Raw genomic sequence first — 15638 nt, forward strand, 5'->3', positions numbered from 1 at the left:
ATCGTTCCAAAATTCCAACACATTTCCTTTTAAAAAGGACATTGTTTTCTTCAGTAGTCAATCATATTGCACTTCAATAGGAGCATATTCTGTTCTGCAAATGGGATTAAGGAATGCATTTCAGATCACGGTTGACTGGGGATTGAGATACAAGGACAATCACAAGCACCTCTACTGAGTAACCCAACACTTTCCCTATCCCACCCTTCTCACATTTCACAATCCACCTATTAGCGTTATCTACTCTTTCTGATCCCTGATCTTCTCTTCTAAGGATGCACCAACAGCTTTCAATTGCTGATATTGACTCTGCTTTTAAGGGTTCTAAACTCTTAATTATTGTCCAGTGACAAAGTTTTTGTCATAATACAGACTCCAACCGCATAACAGAGAGTCCCATGGACAAAAACAAAAAGGATCTTAACTGGAAAGGTTTTTCTCTCTCATTCCAAATTCTTAAACCCTCTATGGCTTCTAGTTTCATGGCAATAATGTGTGTATGAGCTGGTGGAAACAGCAGCGATGTGGGCAAATCCAGCAGTAAGAAGGAATTACAAATAATGAGCTACGTGGGTTGTTCCTGTGTCAGCCATATCAGCTGCTGATATCATGAACCTTAACACAGTTTTCCATCATTTTATATCAGATCAGTTCACCACTGAGATCCATCTGCCTCCAGTCAAAATAAATTATAGTTACTAAATGCAAAATGTATTATAGATTATGGTTGTTATATTTGTGTTCTGAAAATGGCAGAACTTCTCAAGAAATCTTACACAGCTATTGTATAAGGCTATGGGTATCTCAGCCCATACAGTGGGGTGGAACAGCAAATTCCAGACTAAAAAACAAGTAGAAAAGAAAACACAGCACCATAGGTTTACCTGCCAATTATGCCACTTTACTGCTGTGAAATTAGACCCAAGTGTGAAAATACAGACTGATCAGATTTTCTAAATTATCATTAGCTTTGGTGACACTCTCTGATGCTAGTTTGAGTACCGGTGCATCCTTACGTTCTTCTAGTTTGTCCTCCTTCTGACCTCCATCAGATACACATCCTTCTGACCCCACACTCGCAGCAGAATTTGGCGGATTCCACAGGGTACTTGGTCCCACAAGCGTGACAGAACTTGCTCTTCATCCCACCATTGCCAACTTCGTTACCGCCATCAACATCATTCCTGAGAAATTCAACAAAGTCGACCAAGCAGCAGGGTTAAAAACTATGTACATGAAGTTGTTATTAATAATATTTTAGTGCAGGGCTGTAGTGTAGGGATTTTAAGATAAAACACCTTGCTAAATGTATAATGAGTATCATTCAAGTCAATATGAGATAGACAAAGATGCAACATGCAAACAAAAAATAACTTACAGTCCCTTTATTGGATGAAGTTGGATTGGATAAATGTTTTAGTGTTGTGATAAGTGTAGGTAGGCCTGTTAGTTTGATGATAAAAATGCTTAGGCTTTCCAACAAGGTGTACTGCAAGCACTTCATTCATTCATAGTGATTGTATATCACGCTTTTTAGATTCATTTTATGAAAGGGGAGGTGCCCCCCCTCCTCAAGGCATTACAATCAGAACCTGGAGCTGTAAGGCTTGCATATATTTCTGCATAATAATTATGCAAGTTGTACAGTTTCCTTTGTTTAAGGAGTCTGTCGTAACTAAGGAAACCTGAAAAACTAAATTAAATTAAAATGTAATCAAATGTATTTCTTACATTGTAATTCTACCTGTAAGTCAAGTGGAGATGTATTTTGCATTATTTATATTATTTCCAGGGTACAACAGGTTATAGAGTTGGAAATGAATGAACTCTCCAGCTGTATGCAATACACCACCAAACCGCAAGAGGTCAGGATTGATTGTATGGTGGTTGTATTGTCGTGCTTTTGATTCATTCTCACATTGCTATTTTGGAGCATATGTGTCAATGAACTAGGTCACCTAGATATGTAGGTGTCTACTTTCTTCTTGTTGAGTGCTATTCCAGACTGAGTGTTCCTCACAGAGCCAAGGCCAGAGCTCACAGCTCGGGTCCTACTTCCCACACTGAGAGGGAAAACATCAGAGAAGAAACACAAGGACGTGTCATATGCAAACCACTCGGAGGGCTGGGTTGGTAAAGACAGATCAGAACAGATTAAAAGTGCAATTTTCAGTTTCAAAACTCACATTTGAGCTGCCACTGACCTTCTATATTCACAGATGGGACATGTTATACTTATGACTTCATCAGTCAGTCAGTTATGGTGTTTATAATATCACCACCAAGATCAAGTAGTTGCCAATCAATACAAGTGACACAAAGAGCACAAATTAAATGGCTTGGGGATAATACATTATTATCACTTTCCTCATAATATCTGGTTAATATACTGTGAAATTTAATTATTAGATCATTATTAAACTACAGTCACTTTGAACTTTCCACAATACCATGCATATGCAGTAAAGTGCTTCAAACTCAAATAGATAATCTACTCTGCACAGGTAGAACAATGCCTTTGACTTGTCTGTGTGGCTATCTTGCAGTGCAGTGTTTGTGTGTGTGCACTGACCCTGATGGAGGGCTTGTGAGGCCAGAAGGATTACTCCGCAATGAACCTGCAGAGGAGACCTTACTAGATGGGATTCCTAAAGTAAGAGAGACAAAAAATGAGAGTGATAAAGGAACATGTGCATGTAACTGTAGCTGTAATATTGTATATATGTTATAATCTGAGCCTAATCTTAGCCTGTTTTATAAAACACAGAATGGTCAGGTGTGAACACACACACACACACACACACACACACACACACACACACACACACACACACACACACACACACACACACACACACACACACACACACACACACACACACACACACACACACACACACACACACACACACACACACACACACACACACACACACACACACACACACACACACACACACACACACACACACACACACACACACACACAGCTGTGCCCTTACCAGTGGGCTGTCCAAGGCCTGATCTCTGGGGTAAACGAGAGGAGGCTGAAGGGATGGTTGACACAGCAGGAGAGCTGGCCTTCTTTACGGCAGGAGCAGGAGCCTTGAACTGAAGAGAGAGGCAATGGAAAATAAATAAGTACATAATACAAACCATTATCTTGGGATGCAAAGCATGATCATAATCACTCTACTTGGAGACACAAAAAATAGGAGTAGGACACACAAGTCATGTATGACTGTATTGTAGCCTTCTTGACTTTGTGACCAAGGGCAGACCATCCTGTAGATGTATCCATACATGGGGTATGGTTTGGTGGCTGTGCATGTGTGCGAATGTTTGGCTTTACAAACAGGTATAATAATATGTTTTAAACTGCTGTGAGGAAGGAAAATCTGAGAGAGCTATAAAAATGGAACAAACTAAATGAGCTGCACAGATCCATGGCAAGTATAAAAAATGTTCTCCACCATGGCCCACTGGGAAACCTAATTGACATAATGATCAATAGCCAAGGTTTTCTCATTATGATGGAAAAAGCAGAGCTCTTAACCAAAATGATTTGGACCCTGCTGTTCATTCATTATTTAAGTCTCATTGAGGGCATGCCCTCATTTTCAATGATGTTGAGAGTACAACAGAATAAATACATACAAAAAAAAAAAAATACAGAATAAAAAATGAAAATAATTAAATCGCCTGTCATGTGCCATAGCTGTTGCTAAGTGACAATAGTAAATCTATGCCTGCTGCAAAGTGGGTGTCTCACCATGGTAATAACAGACAAGAAATTGTTATGGATTTACAAACAACAGATTTACTTAACGCTATAAAGAATTGGCAATAACACATAATTAAAAATTGCCTTGCCAAGTGTGGTGAGAGTGGCTGAGTAGCCAAGACATACACTGTAATCATTATGAATACTGTAGGTAAACAAAGCTGTTTTCATTATGAGAAGAAAGCTGTAAGCAACCACTTACGTGTTGTACCAGATTTATGATGGGACATTAATGCTGCATGTTATATGTGTGCCGGCACCCTCCAAATTTAGAATCAAGTAAAATAACATTTTCCAACAAAAGCACAAATTGTCTGTCCGTGTGTACATACAATCGCCAGTGCAGTCTGTGCATGTGTCTACCTGTGTGCGACCAGGAGGCTTCTTCGCATCTGCTAACTTGCTTTTGGTGGGCATACGGGCGGCCTGCTCCTGGCAGAACTTGATGTGTCTGTCAGCTGCACTCTGGTTGAACCTCCGCTGACAGAAAGGGCACTGGACATAGTCTAAAGACAAAACAGGTGACGAGAAAATATACCTGTAACTGCATCTACTGTAAAACCACTACAGTGACACAAATCCTATATAGAGAGACAATTTTAAGTACTGCTACATAAGCAAAATTAGACTTTTCTCTTGCAACAGTAAACTAAATAACTAAGAACATTTTCTCTTGGGATACCACAATCTGAGGCAAAACCATTTCCAACCCATGTACCCAAAAGTAATTATCATTACTTGCACACATATGAAAAGTCTAGAAAAGGAATCTTGAGCCCTAAGCCACTGTTTCGTTCACAATTATAAAGAGTCTCTTAATGTTAACCATAATACAGTAATCACTACTGTTGTTCTTCTGTTTCTTGCTTAACTCCACTCTCCACAGAGCTATGTGTTACCTGGGTCATAAGTAGGAGGAGGAGGTGGGGGTAATGGTCCCCCATCCTTCATGACCTGAGTGAGGACCTTGGCAGCCCGGATGGTAGCAATAAAGTCCTCATGTTTCTTGCGCCAGTTGGATGGCTTCTTCGGGGGCTCTGCCTAGCAGGAAACAATACGGAGGAGATGCTCTGTTAGACCAGCCTATTTCCTCATCACTGCCACTCTGGTGTGCTGTCATTACTTGAACTGAATGTCCAAAAGCCAGTTGCAAAAACTTTAATGACTTATTTAGGCCTGGAAATTCCTACAATTGAAGTCACAGTTTTACAGAATGAAGCTCTCATAACTAATGAACTTTATTTCTTTTCTGCCTTGACATGTAAAAAATGCCCTTTCTTTCCATAGTGGCAGTGTGGGTCTTATCTAAAGCTGATGATTTCTGACAGAAGTAGTTCACCGAGTGTCCTCTCGGCTGCTTCTGTGGCAACATGATAGCCCTGCTGACTTCCTACTTCCTCCGATGCGGTTACAGTCTTCAAGTTCATTAAGCATGTTTATCTGACACATATTATTTTGAGAGAAGTGAAGCAAATATACCTATATTCCCTCTAACCATGCACTATTTTCAGTATATTCCTCAACACCTTGACTACATGATACATTTTTATATAATATTATATTCTGACAACTCAATCAACATTGTTATCCTTATTGGCTCCTTATTCAGGATTTCCAAATCATCAATCATGTGAGACAATCACAAAACAGCTAGAGGTATGTCCTGTACATACAACAAAACTGAGAATACTGTTGTTCTAGTGGGAGGACAGAGTGAGTGTGCAGCAGTTAGTTGAAGCCAAGACAACAGAAAGAATACTTCTTTTTTTCTGAGTTGACATCTTAACAGCTGCCAGGCAACAGACTTCAAACTGGGCAGTAAAGGATTAGTGAGTCTTGGTTACTCAGTGACCTTAAGTGCCTTGAGACTTCCTTACATGCCAAAGCTCTGTATTTTTAAGGTGAGTTATCAAAGAGTAAGAGTCTACGACAGGTTCAAAAGAATTAGAGCAGCTTGAGAAGATAGAGGTAAGACTGTCAATACAGTAATTGTTAAATAAAATGAAAATATAATGGGATACATTTGAATATTATCAGTTGTACATTGTTGGAAGGTAAGGAAAATATCACAGCTAGTGTTTTTTTTAACTAAAACCCTCATTAGTATGAGTTGACACGCCTCCAAACTATTAAAGCCAATGATTCAAAGCAAGAAAATCAATATTTCTAAAGCCAGAAATAGTGAGTGAATACCTCTTGGGCTTCAGCGGATTAACTGTGCCACGAAAAATAATGTATACAGAAAGAAAGGACAAATGAAAGAAAGACTAATCAACTTACTTTCTCGGCAGAAGATGAACTTTGTGACTGAAATACAATTGAAAGTGATTTACAATTGAAAATAACTTGCCAACACAAAATACTGAATGTCCTAAATGGAACAGCAAAGACTAAAAACACTGCTGTTCACCACAGCAATGATCATAATGTTGAGCATATTTTAACAGCTGATTCTCTTCTGGGGTCCAGTGATCTAAGTGGACCGTAATTATAGTAATTGTTCAGATGAGCGAGGATAAAAAAGGCTATAAATATGGCAGTAGCTGTTTTGAGCTGAGTGACTTAAAAATCTACAGCCTCTTGAATTGTGATATGGAATATTTGTCTCTCAACAAGCACTGTTCAAACCACTACTCTAGGCCTTGCATAGCAAATATCTATAGTGGATAGATAAATGAATGAATGGATGACTTCAGGTTAAAGATAAGACAGGTCATTTTTATCATGACAGTAGATGAAAATTACATTATAAAAAAAGAATATAAAAGCACCAAATAACAACAATGTCTTGAAAAACATGTGAATTCCAACAAGTTTGAGGATCTTTTCCCTATTAATAATCAAATTGAACTCTCTTTGAAATGTTGTGTTGGATTTCCATCCCTCTCCTGAGGTGTAATCTTACCTTTGGTTTGATGGGTTTGAGTGTGGGGAGGTCTGTGCCCTCAGCTCTCTGTCTACTGGAGTCAAAAATCTTCCTCCTCTTGGTCACTGACTTTTGGCAGATTTTAGCATGCTTCTCCTGTAGAAAGAGAAAAAAGGATGCACAATGACTACACATTGTAAAACTTCATCTGTTTCTACATGTTTTGGAAACACTTGCCATCTTTTGAGATTTGTACCTTTATATTATCCGCTGTCAGTTTGTTTCATTCACATTTTAATGTGTTTTTTTGTTAATACTACTTGTTAACATTAACCATAATGACACCAGTAATCTACTGAATGTTGCATCCAATTGTTTCAAACCTCTTAATGTACACACAAGCACAAATCCCTACACAAATACACACACGCCAACAAAATAATGCTCTAATGCATCATGCATTAATGTAGCCATTGTCAACTAATGAGACTGAGTGCTTATATCAAAGCACAAATGTGTGTATTTGCATTACTGGGAAATAATATGTTCCAATAACTCATTGAAATAATTGTTGCTTTGATGTGGCAAAAACCCAACTCTGTATTATGTTTTAGTCACAAAAACATAGTAAAGTTATGATGGTAGCAAATACAGTGGTGGTAAAAACAAAAAATGCATCATATTCATCTTTATCTGTTTGTATAACAACTATATAGACAATCACAATTGTACAAAATGGCTATGAAGTAGCAAGTATAAAAACCCAGCATTTGTTTTTCTGTTTGATTCCTTGGGTAACAAATCCCATTACATCGCTTCCATTATCTACAATCTGCACTCCTGGATTTAAATTTGACAAAGCATTTTAGCAGTACAGCAGATCCTCAGTCAGTGTTTTTAATCACATAGTCTAAAGTCTTTCACATTTGCAAACAAATAGCTTTACTACTTCGTTAAAACCCTTTCTATAAAAGAGCTCTTCACAGGGCCCTACTGGCTATTTGTATTGTTGCCAATGACTCACTCAAACAGCTGATATCCAGCTGATAATAACAAAGCAAATTCAACCTCAGCTGAACTAAATCCACTGCATCATCTTCAAAATGTGTCTGCTCTTACAACACTGTACTTTTTTTTACCGATTATCACCGTATATATCACATTATATCTCAATTACGGAATGCTAAAAATGATATAGAAGTGCTTCTTTTTACCAGGACTTTAGGGAAGAACCATCTTTTACAGGTGTTGCATTGACTCAGATCCTCAGCAGGAGGAGCTTCACCATCTGCAAGAATAAGAGATTCAATTCTGATTATAGTGAGGGAGGTCAAATGTCAAGGAGAACAAAACGGACCACAGCTGGCCACCTTTGTCTACTGATGAATGTATTGGGTTTATTATGACACAGCCAATATTTGATACATGGTAAATGCTTACTTCCGCATTCATAGTTTCTGTTAAGAGCATTCTTGTCAGAACAATGACCTAGCCACAATGTCATAAATTGCTGACATGATTTGTTAATTTTACACGAATTCCACCAATAATTTCCAAATGCTAAAAAACTGACTAGAGGTGGCTATAGCTAGTTTAGCTAAGTTAACACATTTACAAACGTCGTTCGAACACCCATATCGTCAGTATAACGGTAGGTACTATTCAAAACAATTAATATCTAACGGTTCCTTGCAATACTAGGGTTTAACTAATTCATGTCAAGGTTCATTAGGTAGCAGCATGCTAACACTGGATAGCCCCTGTGGCTAATGTAGGGATCACACCCATTCAGCGACAGTCAGTAGCTAGCTTCATCTTTGGCCCTGACGTTACCTAGCATTACTTGGGCTAAATCCCAAACAAAAAAGAGGTCGCTGACAAAAACTGGTAAGCTAAAGCAGCAACGAATCCGCCAACTTGGAAAGATAAAAACGGAGAGGTTGTGAGCTCGACTTTGCCACAAACCAGCCAAATTAAACGCCTGGACGGCAATTTCTCTTACCTTCAAATTCTTCCATCATTAGGTTATCCCTTGTCTGATGCTGCTGTTGTGACAGACGGCCAAAACTACCCAGAGGAAGTGAGAGTATTCACCCTAACCCATTTCCGGCTTCGCTAAAGTACAGAGGACACAGCCTGAAATCTGTGACATTACGTCTATTTCTCCATAAAATTAGAATACACGTGGAATACAGCGATATGTGGGGTCTTTGTAAGTTACTGATAGTGTTAGAACAACTACACATTTTGCTTAGCAGGTTTCTCTCGCATACGCGCAATTTATCTCGTATGTTGTGTGTGTGATATTACGAGGATTTCCTACCAGATACGATTCAAATAATTATAGTTTGTAGGCACTTGGCACCCATGTGACATTATAATTCAGGTCCAACAGACAATGGTTTTCATAGGCTGGTATTGCAAAGACTTATCTTGACATCACTGATCTTTGGCTACCAATAGCAACTGGATTGTCTGATGCCGCTTCACGCGCTAACATCCGCGCATTTCATTGGTCGTTACTGCACGGTTCGGGTTAATGCACTGTGTACTCTGAACAGCGGCGGGACAAATATGGCATCAATGTAAGCCAAGTAGAGCAATCACTTTTGATATTTCGATATCAGGTAAGGAGTCATCCCTAATTTTAATGAAATCTTGTAAATTCAGGTAGGAAAACTTTATTTATATTATTTTAGGTTCTACTTATGATGGCATTTTCAGCTTAGCAAATTGTGGGTATATACACTTTTTCCACAATACAAGATCTGGTCAATCAAATTATGCCTATTGGTAGGTTGGTTTACTTTGCATTTCAACCTTGTCTGGTGAGAGACCTCATTTAAAGATGACTGTGATCATAGCTCCCAAACAATGAAACCAGTGTATCCCCTTGTTGCCTTTGTTGGCTCAAACACTTTCCCAGAGCACTCGGAAGTTCCCAGTTTGGCATATTGAGCACATGTGTCATCTGAATGGAGTAATTCACAGTCAGATGCTATGAGGCCACAGTAAACGTGTTACTGAATGGCTATAGCCTCTCTGCCTTCATCACAACAAGAGCACTGTTCTGTTCTCACACTGGCTCTCAGTGATCTCCTCTCTCTCTCTCTCTCTCTCTCTCTCTCTCTCTCTCTCTCACACACACACACACACACACACACACACACACCAGACATATACAATAACTGTTCATTCCTGTCTGTTCATCTGTCATCTGACCTTTTAGCCTTCACTGAAAATTGGTTAGGTTAGTGGTCCTTCTGAGTTCATTTGAATAAGACAATCCAGGTTTCTCTTAGACTTCTTGTTTTTCCTCTATACAATATTATCTAATAATAACATTTATTATACATTTACTAATAACCATGCAGTTTCAAGATATCACTGTGATATATGTATTATATTAGCCCAGTTCTTTTATTTTTTACCAATAAATCTGTTGAATGGATGCGAGTAGCCTACCAATCTAGTTTATGTTATCAAAATAAATGAACAAAAAATAAATAAATAAGCCAGGGGAATTTCTGAGAACAGGTGACTTGGCCGCTGATGCAGAAGGTGACTCTCAAGCCCTGACTGTGAAGCAATGTACTGGCCTGCTTCACAAACAAGGGTTTTATTTTGAAATGTGTACCCGGAAGCTGTAGTATTCTGGCACTGGCTTGACGTTGGTAAATCCTCTTTCGGGAGCGCAATGGGGAATACCGGAGTGGCATGCAAGCTGATGGGATTGACCCCTGCGAATATTCGGAAGCCCTTTAACCCAAACAGGTACCCTACTGATAATAATAATGATGATAATTGTGGGAATCGACTGTGCATGCCTGGCATCGTAATTCCATGTGTAACGCTGCGTTTATTGGCACTGACTGAGCTCTATGGGGGTCTTTGTCATTACAGAGAGACATATGGCTGTTGATTTATTATTGAAATCAGTTTTAGCACGTCGATCCTCCTGTACCATTAATGGCATGTCTTCATGTCAAGGTTAGGTTTACTTTACTGTGTCAGCAATGCAAGTGATTTATTAGAGGACTCCATTACGCAGCGCCTCCACTTAGCCCTTAATAGATGATACATGTTTGAAGACATCATTTTAGACCATACTCTAATAAGGCTTTTCAATGGACTAATGACAGCTCATACAGAACCATGGCAAGGGCATGGCAAATTACTTAACTAATCCTGCCATAATCCTACAGCCTATAGATTTAATAGGATACTGTGGAAATAAAACTTTACTTCACTATACTCTGGAAGCTCCTATTGAGATATTAGTGATACTATATTTTGGAATAGAATTATTACTTTGAATACTTTAAACGGCTGTGTTGGGGTGTATGTGTGTGTGCATGTGTGCATGAGAGAGAGTGTTAGGCATCATTCCCAGTTACGCACAGGCCACCTAGAATAACACTGGCATAATTCCTGCACTCCCCTCATAACTGCTACGCTCACTGATAATTTTCTGTGTTGCAGCCAAGTTTTTTTGCCCCCAAGTTTTAGTCAGTGACAGAGAGGGCAGAGCTCGCTGGCCTGTTGTATTATTCAGTGATTTGATCGTTTGGTTGGAGTTTGTGCTAGATACATTGTTGTTCAGGCCAGCTGAGCTCTGGTTCCCACATGGGAGCAAAGCCATAAGGACAGCAGGAGCATGCCTCTACAAGAGCAGAACACACACACACACACACACACACACACACACTGCTAAACTGCTGATGTTCTACTTCATGGGTGCAACAGTGTGACTAAATTATGTAAACTGTATAATTAAAATTTCATAGAATATGAGCATAGGAAACACATGCCAAGACTGTTCTGTCACTTTTAGCTATGTTCACATTATATGTTATATAAAATACAAGAATAAAAATGTTGTGATTTTGGTGTGAGCCTTTAACACAACAGAATATCCATTTATTTTCTAATCAGCATTAATTATTTACCAAGGGAGATGTCCCTGTAAAAGCACTTATGGAAAAGGTTTGGTTATATAAAGTCTTTATCATGCAGATCTTCATACTATTTTCAAAATCCAGCAATACATTATCATCACTGACTCAGCTTCAGTGTTTGACTCTGAGATGATGCGCTCATTCTCTGTTTTTCATACTGGAGAACAGTCCCCTTGTGTCTCTTGCTTCCCCATGTTGACAATTGTACATGGACAACATCTGTTGGGTCTTGCCCCTCTTGACACCATTTTTAGAATGACAGCTGAGTGGGAGCGTGCTCAGATGAGGACAGAGGAGACGTCCAAAAATAGCCATGGTCAATCACAGCTTGCTTGGCTCTGGAAATAGCCACAAATGGATGTGGGAGCTGAGGTCATTTTAGCAAATTTCCCTAGTAGTTATAAACCCAATATTTAGACTGGAGGAAAACCAAACTATCCTGTCCAAGGGTATGTGAAGTCTCAAAATAGCTTGTTTTTCTTTGTACTCATAAACGTTATAAATTCATAATTGATGAATATCTCAGACTGATGGATTTTAATTAGTGAAAATGGGACAGGGAAGCCAGAACCTGCTCAGGGCAGCCTCACCCAGGCAGATTGATACAGAGTGTTGGAATGTCAACAGAGGGGTTTAACCTAAATCTCCGTGGCAACACATCTCCCATCATGCTCCATGCTTACTCCAAGTGGGATGACATTTGAATACAGTTCTGTCCTCCCTTGTGCCATAATTACCCCCCTGAGTGTGTGTTTTTGGTTGCTTTATTGCATCAGTTCAAGTGCACCCTCATTTGTGTTTCCATTCCCCTTCTGCAAAATTTGTCTCCTCTTTGTCACTGGTGTTGCCTGTACCCTAGACTGAGATTAAAATAGATTAATCGGGGATTAGGTCACAAGATAAGAGGAGGGAGGGATGTATTGAATGAGTGCATGGGTGACCCACTGTGTCACTTTCTTCATGTCAACATAAACTGCATCCATTGTGCGCATCTGCTTAGGACAAACTGCAGAAATTCTCCACATTTCAGTCATGCTCCTAAAGAAATGTAGCGCTAATTTGTTCATTTACATGTGTGTCCATATGTACCCGTGCTTGTAGTAAGTGTGTGCTGCTGTGTGTGCCAGGCTCTGCTATGGTGAGGTGTGTTAGCGATGACGGATGTGGAGGCGACCTATGAGGACTTCATTGTGTCTCGACGGTCCGGCCGCAGGAACGCCATCCATGACATCCCAGCAGCCCCTGGAGTGCAGGGACCCGCTGACCTGTCACAGAGTCTGGCACAGCTCAACATCAACAAGTCAGGTGAGAAACATCCACCGTCATAATGGCACATGTTTTATCGAGAACTTGGAATAATTAAGTCTGATTAAGAAGGATTATTAATATGCTATAGCTTGTAATTGCTGGAAAATTGTAAAATGTGTTTTAATTGCATCTATCAAGAGTATGGAGTGTTCATGGACAGTGCAGTGTCTTTCCTGATACTACCACCAGGGGGTGCCAAAGCCTGAAAGTTTTAATTTCTGTAATGGTTTTAAAATGGCTATTTTTTGCAAGACTTGGTATTGTGTGAATGACCATAAAGGGAAAAAAAGTATAGTCAAAATTAAAGTCCCCCTCCACTCAACTTGACTTGGCTGTTCGAAGTCGTGGCATTCATGCTGGTGACTGATGGCCAATAGTTTGCTTGACTGATCAGCCTCATCATAGGCCTCGCCTGCAAAGTACACTGTATATACCTTATTGTCTTGGAGAAGTTTCCTCCACTCCAGTCAGTGCTGCTCTGTAATTTTAAGAATATTTAACAGACTCCAAATTATTACTTAAAACAGAGTGTTTTTATATGTCTTAATACATGTCTGGAAGGGATCTTAAACCATCAATTTTAAATGTAGTATATAGAGTATACAGTCTGTCTGTTTCCAAAAGTTTCATGCAAGGGTCAGGGGGTTTTGGAAATGTCAGTAGAAATCCTGAGTTTAAATATGTGTCTTCCTTTGGTCTACTCTACACATGATGATTCTTGATCTACCTTGGTGACTTCTATTCCTGTTGTTTTCATGCTGACTTACTCGCTGATTCAACCAACCTCATTCGCATCACTGACTTCACACATAGTAACTTGTGCATGAAACTGTCTCTCTCTCGTCCTTCTTTCCCTCTGTCTGTCAGGTGATGAGGGAGAAGACACAGAGAAAAGGCCGGACGCTCCAGCTAAAGAAGAGGAGACTCAAGCTGAGGGCAGCTAAGCAGCAAAGGGCTGCTGACATTAGTGGACTCAAACAACCCCCCCGATTGATCCCTGAATGCTAGGCCTCTAACTGACCAGTTGCATATAATGACTATGAACAGACACCGAAAAAAAATATACTCACACCATCTCACCATCAGGAAGTCATTACTATGGCAACGACAATGCAGTGTCCCTTCAGCACTTGGGTGTGTTCCAGTTTCCTTAAAAAGCCTCCTTTCCTTGCTGACTTTCCTTCACTGTCAGTGGTCCTGATAGGAAAGGAGAGAATGGAAAAGAGGCCTTTCGAGGCTTTTGGGTCAGGCTTAAGTGTTTCCACTGAATTAAATTATTTGTGTTGTGAGTGTAATGTTGCAGTCTGGCATTTTGTAATATTACATGGATTGGTCAGACAGGGCCAGTCCAAATCAGGTCAAAACACAGGACATACAGTATTTATTATTGAGTTAGGAACAATATTGATCTGCTCTCTCACTCAGGCTAAAAGCTAATTGAAAGAGCAACAATGTTCTGTTTCACTAACCAATAACCTCAGCCGAGTTCAAGCAAATATTCACTAGCCCTTTTTTGCCCACTGCCAAGGCCTCACAGATGCAGCCAGCATGTACTTCTACATCATAATGCACATTTTCCTCCCTGAATGCAGCATTCTGAATTCATTTTGTTGCCAAAGCAAGCGATCTGATACCTGTTCTGTCATTTCTGAGATGGAGATGGATGCAGGAGTTCTCTTTTTAAGTACAAGGTGTAAAGTTTTTATAGGCTACACACAAAAAGTGTCCATATTATACTATGCCCTGGTTATTCCACATCAATACACTGCCATGTATGATATCCAAATGTGTGTGTGTGTGTGTGTGTTAGGATGTGTGTGTTTAAAATGTTATTTGGCTTACCTTGGATATTGAGATAAAGAATTGAATTGCTGCTGGATATTAGAAATGTTGCACTCAAGTACACTAGTGTGTTATTGATAATGTATTATATTATTGTTTATTAGAGGTGTGTATGTGGATATCTCTCTGTGTTATGGGTTGTCTGTTAGAATGACTTGTTGTGATTGTACAGACTACCTAGGACTTTTACATTTCCCACTTCTCTGGTCAGTCAACCTTTCATTTTGAACTTCAGAAAGAACCACCCCTCGTAATCCTATAATGGTAGCTATAATACCCTGCCCTATTTTGTATACGCACTCTGAAACTGTCTTGAATTGAAATTTTAGATACATACAATTTTAAGACAGAATATGAAATAACATTTTCGTTTTTACAGGTCAAGAATAACTTGTACATTGAGTCAGGTACAGTGTGATTTAATGACCAGTACTGTTGCACTGTAGGTGACCGAGAACACCCATGATCATGTTGTATTTTCCATATTGTTATTTTCTACAGCTCATTCATGAGGCATGTCACTGTGTTGTCAATGACGTTACTGTATAATGCCTTCATATTTGTATATATATTTAAATCTCACCAAATGACATTCAAGACCAATTCACCTACATTGTCCTGTGCAGAGGAGAGAGGGCTCTCCCTCAACCATAGCCCTACTAATCAGCCACAGAAATGCCATACCAATGGTCAACTGTGTTTTGATACTGATATGATAAGTCATTGTGATGTCATACTGTGATTTTAGGTCTCTGAGATGGGATAGATACTGTGATTATAGACCAATGCAATAGAAAAGATAGTGATGATACCTGTGTTGGTGATTAGATAGTGATTAGACCTATGTTAACCTATGCTGATCTATGCATTAAACACTGTG

The 15638-nt window shown here is 39.4% G+C and overlaps 2 protein-coding genes across 2 annotated transcripts; one reads left to right on the plus strand and one right to left on the minus strand.

Annotated features, from left to right (window-relative positions):
• Positions 1-891: 891 nt before the first annotated feature.
• zc2hc1a (zinc finger, C2HC-type containing 1A) lies at positions 892-8692 on the minus strand. The gene is made up of 10 exons (XM_070928389.1): positions 8653-8692; positions 7865-7938; positions 6690-6806; positions 6065-6091; positions 4684-4825; positions 4148-4290; positions 3003-3111; positions 2573-2648; positions 1959-2063; positions 892-1184 (listed from the first exon to the last, which is right to left on the minus strand). The coding sequence occupies exons 1-10, from the start codon at positions 8669-8671 to the stop codon at positions 1049-1051; spliced, it is 948 nt and encodes a 315-aa protein (XP_070784490.1). The 5' UTR covers positions 8672-8692; the 3' UTR covers positions 892-1048.
• Positions 8693-12762: 4070 nt separating this feature from the next.
• pkia (cAMP-dependent protein kinase inhibitor alpha) lies at positions 12763-13860 on the plus strand. The gene is made up of 2 exons (XM_070928594.1): positions 12763-12913; positions 13784-13860. The coding sequence occupies exons 1-2, from the start codon at positions 12763-12765 to the stop codon at positions 13858-13860; spliced, it is 228 nt and encodes a 75-aa protein (XP_070784695.1).
• Positions 13861-15638: the final 1778 nt, after the last annotated feature.

This window comes from Enoplosus armatus, chromosome 21 (assembly GCF_043641665.1).
Source record: "Enoplosus armatus isolate fEnoArm2 chromosome 21, fEnoArm2.hap1, whole genome shotgun sequence".
Classification (NCBI taxonomy): Eukaryota; Metazoa; Chordata; class Actinopteri; order Centrarchiformes; family Enoplosidae; genus Enoplosus; species Enoplosus armatus.